Source organism: Periophthalmus magnuspinnatus, chromosome 6, assembly GCF_009829125.3.
Source record: "Periophthalmus magnuspinnatus isolate fPerMag1 chromosome 6, fPerMag1.2.pri, whole genome shotgun sequence".
NCBI lineage: Eukaryota > Metazoa > Chordata > Actinopteri > Gobiiformes > Gobiidae > Periophthalmus > Periophthalmus magnuspinnatus.
The window spans coordinates 23,274,623-23,287,123 of record NC_047131.1 but is presented as its reverse complement, the minus strand read 5'-3'; the positions used below and the strand labels follow the sequence as shown (position 1 = coordinate 23,287,123).

The 12,501-nt window shown below is 38.4% G+C and overlaps 1 protein-coding gene across 1 annotated transcript in view; it reads left to right on the top strand.

The window, feature by feature from the left end:
- Positions 1–12,501, top strand: part of syt9b (synaptotagmin IXb) — a 32,646-nt gene that overhangs the window by 18,448 nt on the left and 1,697 nt on the right. The window contains exons 5-7 of the mRNA XM_033968707.2: positions 9,043–9,163; positions 9,621–9,792; positions 10,191–10,320. Of these exons, the coding sequence (XP_033824598.1) occupies positions 9,043–9,163; positions 9,621–9,792; positions 10,191–10,320 (423 nt within the window). The remainder of the gene's footprint in view (positions 1–9,042; positions 9,164–9,620; positions 9,793–10,190; positions 10,321–12,501) is intronic.

The following is a 12,501-nucleotide window of genomic DNA, read 5'->3' as shown; positions in this document are numbered from 1 at the left end:
GTTAATGACCTGTTGCATTTGCCAATGCTGTTTCTATTATTACAAGCATGGTATACTATATTTGGCACAGATTTCTCTTCACCTAAGGCTGTAATAAGCAACCATACCATTTTCCTGTTAATTTCTGCAGAATTAGGGTTTAACTGTAGGGCATTTGTAGTTTGACACATAGCAGTATCAGTACCAAATCCCAAGTCCTTACTTTAGTGTGGTCCAAACACACAAAATTAGCCAAAAGTCCTGTAAAATGTTACAACAGCAATGGAAGGAGAGCTGCTATCTCCCCTCGTCGCTTGTCTTCCTCCTACTGGGAATCATTTGTGGTTTGAGGAGACAGAGACACAGAAATATACTTAGAAGTGGTTAAAGTTTAATGATAGCTGTGGCAAGCGCATGGGGCAAGTGACCCAGATCTTCACTGACACAAGGATGGGGATGATAGAGACACAGCCAAACTGTCTTTTCATTATTCACTGGGATAAATACAGCCATGCCGCTCAGAACAAGTCCTCTGTAAAGCTATATCCTGTTGCCAGGGAATTCCTCATGATGGCTGTTGGGTTGAGAGCACTGTCCAGATGGTAACTCAAAAAAGATTTTAAAGAACTTTTAGGGGAAGGCTCTGATGCTCTGACCTGGAAACCCACATTTATGTTTAAGGTTGGAACATACTAAACCTTTCATCAGTCTTGTCTTGGAGCTTGATGTTTCTATCAAATTGCTCACTAGTGTTTTATCATTGTGGTTGGTTTGTATACTGTATTTAAAAAGAAGATATAGGATTGTGGGATTGTAGAAAAGTAACAAAAAGCAATGCAGATGCTAACTATTGGTTGAAGTGATGAAACATTAGGACAGTTGTGATAAAAATATGCATATTGTATCCTTGAAATTATAGACTGTATAAAGAAGTGAACTAAGTGAGTGTGACATTACCCATAGCATTCAGCTCCGGCCAAATGAAGCTTGTCGAGGCTAGTAGTAGTATAAGGCTGAATTTGGAGCCGAGTTGGAATTCCGACTGCATGTATCATAGCAACTAAAGAGCCAATCTGGAGAGAGGCTGTTGAAGGTAATGCCCCTTCCTGCCTGCAGTGCTAATTTAGCAGGGGGCAGGTGCTTAGAAAAGCTGCCAATCAAACCCGTTGCTAATGTTGGCGGGACCAACCTCGGAGAGAGAAGAAATCATATCTTGATTTGCAGCCAAAATTTCTGAAGAAAAACATCAGGATCATGTAGCGCAGATTAACATGAACATTTTAAGAACAAAATGACGAGCCTGACAGAGGCAGTTACAGAGGGAGGGGTGACACTGCATCGATCCCACGTTCACTTTCTATTCAGAACATGGCAGCTAGCAGGTGACCTATGTCCATTTATGTATACAGTCTATGGATGAAATAGTAAAAAGTCATAGAAATGACATCTAAAATTAGTAAAAGTGACGTGACTTTGTGCTTATACTCTTTCCATACTATTTCTACCCTTACTATATTACAACATCAATTCTACTACCAGAAAAGTTGACATAAATTTTAAATGTATTTTTTTACTCTCTTGAGGGTTGAAAACCTTATCAAGAATGTTTCACTCTCTACCACTCTGGACACATAGAAGAAAGAATATTAATGTGACAGACAATGAGATAAGGTAGCCCTACTCAAGGCATTCCTCCCATATCTCAATGACAAACCCATTTATCGGTGATACATTAGGAATTTCTCTTCCCCAACGTTCTGTCCACTTCCAAAGACATAACATATAGCAAAAGTGCTCTTAAATTGACCAAGAATTAATGTGAGTGTGAATGGTTTCCAATTAAGAGCTGATGCTGCCGAGGTCAGGTCTGAGCACTTGAAGAGAAGTGTCATATAGCAACTAATCATGGAAACGACATGCTCCAATGTGACAGAGCGGCAGTGGAATTTTAATACAGCTTACAATCTGCCAGATGAGAGATCTGTCAGTACAACAGAGGCTTATCTTACCGTCTATCGTTATTCATTTAAAGGGCACTCTGCAACTTTTCTAGTTGAGAGTCTGCCACCTGCTTGTCTCCATGGAGATGTTATTACTTTGCCTGGAATGTTCAACAATATATGCTTGTTTTATTGCTCAAAAATACCTTGACAACATGCATTCTTACAGTGAGCAGGGTCACCTCTCCACAGATCCATTTATAGATGGTTTAATGACAAACTGCGGAATATTCCAGGAAAAGCAATGACTTTTGTCTGTGAAGTGCCTCATAAAGTGGCCCGTGACCAATTAAATGTGGTAAGGCAAAATAGCTAAATTAAACTGAATGATAGTTCTTTTCGCTGTGAGTCTTTGTGTATGTGTGTGTTTGTGTGTGTGTATGCATGTGTGTGTGTGTGTTTGCTAAACAGTGATTCACAGAAGAGTGTTTTTTAGCAAGTGGACCAATCAAGAACAGGACAGCCATAGTTCATGAGTGGAGTACCATAGAGGAGCTCCTAACCCATTTATTTTGACCTTATTTAACAGCAGCACCTTCCATCTTTGGAGAGTGTTTAAAGAGTATTTTTATAGACCCAAGGAGATCTATTTGCGTGTTTATGCATGTGCTATTCCACTGGGTTTCATCGCTGTGGTGAGTGATGCACAAGCAGGTCAAAATTTGCGTACCGCAGCCAAGCTAATGATAATTTTCTTTCTTTGAACTTAATTAGTGGAGGAGACGCTGTCACAGCACTGTCCATGTCAGAATGTCAGAAGGAAGGAACCAGAGGAAATAATATACTGTGTATGATTTTATTCAAATTTGGTGTAGATGTAGTGCTTCTTACTATAGATTTTATTCAGAGAGTTTTTGTTTTAAAAATCTCTGTGTGAAATAGTAAGGATATAACCATCCTTCAGGTTATGTGTACATTATTAAATCCTTTTTACATTACAGTACTAAATCAATCTTAATTACCGGTATGTTCCATTTTTTTCCAAAGACCTCTTCATTTTTGTTATAGTCATTGGTTTCATTATAAAATTTCTCCCTATAAAAAACATACACACATGAGGTAACAGTAACGCTGTAGTTTGAATGGTGTAATTGTATAGCCTGAAGTGTATTTCTCCGTGTGTCCCTTGCAGAACTAGGCTGAGTCCCCATAGACCACATGAGGGACCTAGCACTAGTCCAGTCTCCTGCATGTGTGTGCATTAATCATGGCGCGACACTCTATCCGGCCCTGGCCATATGCACCCACATCTAATATGGAGATAATATGGAGGATTCTTCTGCACTATGGAGGATTTGCTCTTATGTTATTGCCATTATATGGCAGCAAGCTGATGAATTTTCTCACAATGACTACTTACATGTTGGCAGTGGTGGAAAGAGTACTGCAAATTTGTACTCAAATAAAAGTACAGTTATATGGTTAAAAGTGCACTCAGGTACAAGTATAAGTACTGCTTCCAAAATTGTACTTAAGTAAAAGTAAAACGTACACATGAAAAATTCTACTTGTTATGTGCATGTTTGATTATTTTTAAAATGCCATATTGCAGTTTAATCCCTGTTTTTACTGCCATCGGCATACGCCCACTACTCTGTACTTACTTCATGCTACAATTTTATTTTCATAATTTTATTTTCAGTACCACTGAGTAGCCTTTTTGGTACAAATGAAAAAACTCTGCATTTATCCATCGGAGCTGCCGACTCTTTATTGTGATGATGTTTACTGCGACTGCTCCCACTGAGCACCACATTTTTCTAAGGCAGAAGTCATCAGACTTGTTTCTTTTATTAAGTTGTTTTAAATGCATTTAAAATGTGTATATTATAAGATAATGATCCACAGGCATCATAGATTATAGCTATATAGCAGACACAAGCACGATTCTAAATTCAGGTTTTTAAAGCTATCGATATCATAAATGCTGCATGAAAAGTATTCGATTGTTTCATATTTTTTACAGATGTGCTAGAATAGAGCAAAGAAGTGCAGTGTGTTAAAACATTTGGCTGTCTTATGTGATGAGATTTAGGTGATTTAGGAGGATAAGAGAAGAACACCGAGAACACAATTTTCAGAAAAAGAACATGTAATTCACTGTGTAGTAGAGGGAGAATGGTCTGTATAGGTCTGGCATGACACTTTTGCAGTAATTACAGCAGAGATTAAAGCTATTTTTAGTCAACCTCTTCACCACAGTACTTGTTCATTATTTATAGTTGTCACCATGGATAACAGTGCTATTGATCTGGTTCTTTTTATTAATCACAAAATGTTTATCAAATGGAATGATTTTGCATCAAACTAATGTAATTGTTTATCTTCTCAAGGTTTTAGATCGAGAGCAAAATTAAGAGCTCAAGACATAGTTAACCTGCAGCTCCTGTAACTGATCCATATTATCGACCAGAGTTTGACTTGAATGTAATTAGGCCTCAGATAGATGGGGTCAGCCTGTGTCTAAGTGTGTGTGTTTGTTTAATTCACTAACGGGCGGCCCATTTCCCAACAATGACAAATAGCAGTGTACAACAAGCACTTGTCCTCCCATTTGCCCTTATTGACCAACTGAGTAATATGATGCCCTGAGAGGTGAGCCAGTGTGAGAGGGGCAAACCTGCATTTGACCAAAGAGGCAATATAAAGACACTTGTAAGGGTCTGCATGGTCACAACCTCTTGATATATATAAACTAATACATAATTCACAACGTATGTATATATATTTTGTATATGATCACTATGTCATGTAATGTAATAGAATCCAAGTAGAAAGAAATCCCTTGACAGGCCTGAGTGGGAGCAGTCCATAACATATCATGACCCTTCATACGAGATGATATTTTCATACATGAGTAAATATGTCCAGAACACCTTCATATTACACATTAAAGACATTTTCTCACACATATGGGGGAGTTAATTCATTGTATCTCATACCAAATTCCATAAAAGTACAGAATCCCATTACTTGCAGGCCGGGGGGTGCCCAAACATTGGTCTTTGAAGTAGGTGTGCCGTGACTAGTAAGGTTATTGTGCACTCTTTTCATTTTAAATGATTGTCAATGGATGAAAAGCAGCAGGGTTAAATGTGCTTTTGAAACTTTTACCAGAGAGTGCTCAGGTAGGAATTTTAATAACTCATTTAATTGCATAAGAGAATGTTTGCAACAGTTTTATTTGACTATTTGACTTTTATTATAATGTCCCTGATCTCATTAACTGCATCGGCTTAACTCAGTTTTTTTTTTTTTACATTTTTCCATATAAGGATGGATTATTCTTTCTCTCTAGTGACAGAAATAAGTCTTGCTTGTATTTGGAGCCTTGATGAGATTTTTGATAAACCCTTCGAGCTGTCGGGGGTGAGACAGCGCCTCTTGTATAATTGGACAAGATGGACTGTCCACACTCTGTCTTCTGTATTGGGGCCCTTGGAGCAGAGGCCTAATTTCATTGACTGAGAGTATAGTGACCATAATGCTGACCACAGGCTGTACTGGAGTGCTCATAAGAGTAGTGAGCAACACTCTATCGTCTGCAGACCTGAATGATGGAAGTGGATCATATTATCAGAGAGAGCCTGAGGATTGGTCTATCACTACACACTGCATTTTGTAATACAATACATTGTGTGTGAACTTAAGACAAAAGACTGATGTGGTCCACACTGAGCTGTTTGCTTTGAGCGCAGTGACGCCCTAAGTCGGTGGTGGTTGTAGGGGCCGATGGCACAGATTCAGTGTCACCAGTTCCGACTCAGGGCAGCTGTGTGTACTGTTCTAGCTTATCACCACCATAAAATACAATTCTGTGTCAAAATAGCATTATATAAATCAAATGCATATTGTGGTATTGTTTATGAATAATATAGGCAAGGCAAGTTTATTTGTCTAGCACAATTCATACGTAGTACAAAGTAATTCAAAGTGCTTTACAGAATAAGAAAGACAATAAAATCACAATACAACAAAACAAGCATAAATAATAATCATCATAAAACACATAATTATCATAAAATTAACATTAAAATAGAGGAGTGCAGAATAAAAACCTTTCAGTCATACGCACAGCTAAACAGAACCATTTTGAGCCTGGATTTAAACATTGTCAAAGTAGAGGCCTGTCTCACATCTTCAGAAAGACTGTTCCGGGCTTTAGCTGCATAAAAGGCCTTTAGAGTGTGAGATGGTTCATATGGCGCTAACATGTCAGAGATGTACTTTGGTGCTTGGTCATGGAGAGACTTGCAGAACGGGTGAGGCCTGTCTCAAATCTTCAGGAAGACTTGTAAGAATATAAGCCACTAAATCCAGTTGTCACCTGGTTGTATAGGTATCGTATGTGTTTGTGTGGCCCTGTATCAAGGGATCCACGCCCTAAATATTTGCCAAATTTCAATTCCTTTATCAGAGAATATATCATGAGACAGCTAAATTGGTTGTGTACATTTTATTAACAATCTTGAAATCATTTTTGGCTATTTCTATCAACTAACAAACCAGGGCTGGTAAACATACAACCTTCTCAGTCTTTGAAGGTTGCTTTGAAGAGCTTGATTAAAGTGTATCCCTTATAAAAAAAAATAAAATAAAATCTATAAAACATGTTTCCAATCTCCCATACAACTGATGACTAACACACTGAGCTATATGCAGTGTCATAGAGGGTAGGACCACAGCAGCCCCCATCGCACTCCGCTCTCACAGCTTATGGCGACAGTTTTTACAGTGTTATCTCTGTGTTTACATGGCTCTGCTGACAGTCGTGATGCATCAGCTCATAGTTTTGATGTGATTTGCTGCAGTGTGCACGAGGACCCTCGGCAATCCCCTCCCGCTGAGACCATCTCCTGTCTGCCACAGTTTTCCTTAATCAGAGATAGGATGTGCAATCACTACAGTCTCTACCCTCACATAACCTCTCACATTCAAGGAGACAGGTGTGGTGACATGTTTCTCATTTCAAAATACCACCTTTCAAAGCCTGTCATACAAAACACATTTTATATGTTTGCAGTCAGCTCTCTGTTCTGAAATCTTGCTTGTATAAAATAGTGATTAGCGTGTAATTGCCACTTTGGATTCAAATATTTAAGGCTAACCAAGATGTGAAATTTTTATGTGATAATAAGCACATGTTGTGAATATTTGGCTCCACACGGGGAGCCGAGTCGTGCCTCATACAGGTGTTCTCTACGCTGATTAACACATTCATTTTTTGCAACTAAAAATTGGAAATAAAGAGAAAGAAGGTCTCAAGCTTTACAGCACTAACTTATGCACCTTGGCTGAAAACTGTGAGGCTATTTCTTTTAATTTGGCTTCTGCCTTTTTGTCAAGGGTTAGCATGGCAGTTGTTATTTACACCAGATGCCCTTCCTATCAAAACTAACTAAATGTGACACAGAGTAAGCATTGCAGGCAGGTAGGGCTTAAACTTCAAGTGATGATTTGAAACGGCTAATATCTGATTGGAGGATGAAGCCAAACCAACTATGGCAACTTATGTATAATGTGTGATGGATATGTAATTGCTTTGCCCAGAATGTTCCACAGTATTGCAATAAAGCATTTCACATGGCTAGATCTCCTTGTCAAAGCCTAATCTCATCAGATCTCAGAAGCCAAGCAGGGTTCGGCCTGGTTAGTACTTGGATGGGAGGCCGCTGGGAATTCCAGGTGCCACAGTGCCTAGTATGAAAGTAGAGAGGCAGATGGTGTAGATTGGCAGCCTCGATTCCATCAGTCTGTCCCAGGGCAGTATGGAGTGAATGAATAATGCAAATTGTAATTGTAAAGCAGCTTTGAGTGTTATTATTATTTATTCACTTTTTAATGTAAGTTGGCTTCGTGATCTGCTCGTTTACATTGAGATAGATAATTTTAATCCATAATGTGGAAGCAATAAGTATATAAGCATAAGCAAATAAAGTGTTTTAAATGTTCCTGATGTCCCAAGGTATAGTCGATAAATAGCATATGTTGTCCCATCAGTCTGGAAGTTGTTTGTTGAAAGTAAACAGTATCAAACTACATAAACAATAACATTTGATTTGTTAGTGTGATGTTAACATCTGAGATAGGACACTTTTTTCAGGATGCACAGCTCCCTCCTCTGGCCTCACACATTTTTCCATATGTGTTAATTGGGGAAAGGCTTGTGAATGAATGTGTGTTGGATAAACAGAAATAGGCTCAACGCGTTTGAACACGTGCTGTTTTACACTGTGCGACGTGTGCCCAGCCTGGAATACAGTGTCATGACCAAGTTGTGACACGACTGGATGAGACAGCTCATTAGAATGGGGAACGATAGAGGCTTGGAAATAATAGGCCTATAACTTTAAGTGATATTTAAAGTTTGAGAAGTTTTTTGAGTCCTGTCACTGGTATAACAAATGCAGTGTACTTTTAGTGAATGAGAGAGAGTGTAGTTTGCATAAGGGTTTTTTTACATAAATCCACATGGCAATAATTTTACTGTATGAGTGAGTTATTGTACTCTCTGAAGTACAATAAGTTTGGACCTAGTTTCAGTTTGGTTATCTAAATGAGCTTTTGGTACTATTGGGCATGTCAACTGAGTGTGTATGGTTGTATATAAAAATCTACAAATAAAATAATGTGATGAAACAGAATCTGAGCTACCTTGGAGATGGAGATGCTGCTTTGCCTGTAATGTTCCACAGTACAGCTTTAGACATATCTGTTTTGCATGTATTAATTGTTTTATTATTGTTTTTGTTTTTTGTTTTTTTTATGCTTACAAAATGCTTTTTACAGCAAGTGGGGTTACATATCTGACTACTATTTTGTCCTAATGGTGTCACCCGCTTGTCTTCATGGAGATAAATAGGTTTAATGCCATGCTCTGGAACATTCCAGGCAAAAGCGATAATCTCCATGTAGACACGTAGGTGATAGACCCTACACCAAAAAGTTACATAATGCACCAACCGAAATGATCTAGCTAAAACCAAAGTCGAGAGAATTTTGTGTTTTTGAGTCCACATACAACAAGTGAAATGTTTTTATTAGCTTCTTCTGTTGTTTTCAGGATAATGTGGACCTGGGGGAGCTGATGTTCTCACTGTGTTATCTCCCCACGGCTGGCAGACTCACCATCACCATAATCAAAGCCAGGAACCTCAAAGCCATGGACATCACTGGAGCCTCAGGTTAGTACATTAGAAACTACATTCTTGTTTTTACTCCTGTTTTAAATATGCAGCTTTGGCATTTTCTGAAACACTCACAAACAGTAATTACACTTACTATAAAATATACCACTATAGTTGTATTTTATTTTATTTTTTAGTACAATACAATTACAATTCATTTTAATGTGTTCTAGATTCTAATTCTAGACTTTTCTCTAATATTATTTGAAAGTTCTTATACTTAACAATGCAGGATGCTGTGGATGATTTCTTTCACATCACACTGAGAATCCAGTATTGAAATTTAGTATCAAAAAAAGAAAAAGAAAAAAGGAAACATGGGCATGGAACGTGTTTGAGAAAATGAACAAGAAAGGTGGAAGATAGCTCATTTGGGATATGTCAATACAAGATTTTGAATCTTTGAAAGGCTTGTGTGTGTTGTGAATATCATTATTTTGCATATTCCGTGCAGATCCGTATGTGAAGGTGTCCCTGATGTGTGAGGGCAGGCGTCTGAAGAAGAGAAAAACTTCCACAAAACGCAACACTCTGAACCCAATCTACAACGAAGCCATTGTGTTTGATGTCCCGCCTGAAAATATAGACCAGATCAGCCTGCTCATAGCAGTCATGGACTATGACCGGTCAGTCCTGCAGTCACTGCCCCTGAACCACACAGGGAACATTAATAAAACAAACGTGAACAAATGTAATAGGACCAGTCTTTCTGTTTTCAAGTGTTTCTTCAAGTAGATGTAAAATTTGTTTACTTACTTAATTTTACAAGTTTTTATTCATCTGCACCTTGTATATAACTTCAATCAATTCTATACTTCTACTTAAAAAAGTATATCATTGTTTAACACATGGAGAGATAGTGAGAAAACATTTTGTGTCAGCCATATTTCATTTTAGAAATATGGATATTTTTAGGAGAAAATATTTGATTATGATTGTAGTTGTGAAATGAAGATGCCTCTTAGTGTCTCTATACTGCACAAATATCTGTTTAGCTCATGATAATAACTGTGTTGTCCCGCAGGGTGGGCCATAACGAGGTGATCGGGGTGTGCAGAGTGGGCAGTGAGGCTGAGAGTCTGGGCCGGGACCACTGGAATGAAATGCTCACATATCCACGCAAGCCTGTTGCACACTGGCACCCGCTCATAGAGGTCAGCCAACTTTTTTTATGGGTTGTTCTAACACTCACACTGACAAAACAGATGGTTATTTGTATATAGCACTATATCACAACAATAACCCAAATTATAAGGGTTAGCCAGTCAGACCCAAGATGTTTAAAGGAACGACGAACTCCACAAGCAGTGTCCATTTCAGAGCCAACTCATATTTATTAAAGCCTAGCATATCAAAACAGATGCTGCTGGACTCATTCATGTAAATTCATGCTGACTTGAAATTAATTCCACTGCTGTTCAGCTGAAGATATCATGGAAAAAAAGCATGTGTAACAGCATCTGCCTTTGTCTTGCATTAATATTGATATTAATAGATTTGTGCTTTGCCATCTGCATGCTTGCCCTGTAGAGCCTTAGCGCCCCAGCAAAGAAGCCCTCATAGACATCATTACATTGACCACAGGAGGTCTCTCTATTGCTCATTAGCAGAAAGGACCAGACATGAGGAATAACACTGCAGCTCTAACAAACACATACCTTGATGACATCTCTATCTGCAATCAGGCCAACAGCATAATCAGCATCTGTTGATTTTGCACAGTTATGACGAATCAGGTTTAGAATTAGAGTCACTAACCACCAATTTCCAAACAAAAGAACCTAATGCATTATCTTTCAAGGAAGGGTACAGGATGTTGGAGTGGTTTACCCAAAGAGAATCTATAGCACAGGATGGGCACATAGACTGTTGAAAAATGAACCACTGTGTATATGCAGTGTAGATGTCTCTTTGGACTTAAAGGCTAACAAGAATCGTTTTTTATTTTTGTGCAGTAATAGTATTCATTGATTTGTCACTAGGGTGCACTCGTTGAATAGAGCTGTTGATTCATACTTAGGTTTCCATCCCCCGTTCTTTCATACCATCATATGAAAAAGTAGGTCGGCCATCACTAACTAAGAAGAGAATGACATTGTATAAAATTTATTTATAAGGGACTACTTCATGGCCTGCTGGTATATCTCACCTGCTTGTTAATCATTGATACTGAAACATTTAATACAAGTTGACTGCAGAAATCTAAGCACTAGCCGTACCAGAACTGAGATCGGAAAAAGAGCTTTTGGCTGTTTTGGTTCATGAAAATGGAATATATTTCAAGGACAAGCAAAATTGGATACTTTGGTGCCACAAATGCAATTTAATAATCTGGTAACAAACATTTATACTCACAGCTGCACCAGTTTTTAATGTTTTAAATGGACTCATGGCACTTATTTGTTTTGTTTGTTTGTGTTTTTAAAAAAATATATATATATGAACAGGACGCACATGAAAAAGAGAGTCTCAGGGCTGTCATTAGGCTCTCCTTATATAAGTAAATAAAGTAAAATTCCCCCAAATTGTTAAATAGTTCATATAGTTGCTCAGTGTCAGTTGCATCCTCACCAAAACCACTGTCTTGATGATTTGGAAACTTCTCTACCCCAGGCTTCAGTGGTATTTTAGTATAAACTGTAGTGACCCTTAAACCATAGTCCAACAGATTAATAATTCATCCATTTGAACACACAGATACACACACACAGATACACACACAGAGATACACACAGCGCGGGCAGAAAAAGTCCCTGGAGTCGACTCAAGCCAGTGGAGATGCTATTGAGCGGAAGAAAAGGAAATGTAGAAAGCACCCTCCAACTTGTCCCCTCTTTGTCACCGATCTGGAAACTGAAAAAAAAAACAGGAGAGGGCTCGCCGCAGGGGCCTCTATCACAAAAAATTGGTTCAGAGCCTTTCAATTCACACCGGTGCTTTGCTAACACCAGAGCACAGGTCAAAGTGTCGTACATCACCATGGTAACCTGCGCACAGATGAAAGTGTAGGCCTGCTTTTTGGAAGTTGGAAAGTCTGGAAGAGATCGACAAAAAAGAATACTGCTGCAGATAGACTCTGGCACAATGTGAGACTACTATATTGGTAATAGAAAGCATTTGTGGCTTTTAACATCAGCTCATATAAACAGACTTCATGAGTTATCCCACAAACCAAAGCCATTAAGCAAGTTTCAGTATAGATAGCACATGTAACAATTCTCCAAGAGAGTCTAGATACAAAGCTATCCACATGATTCTTCACTACAATATGCTTTTTTACCAGTTGTTGCCTTAGACTGCTGTCTTTAAAAGGTTATTAAAAGTAAGAAATATAT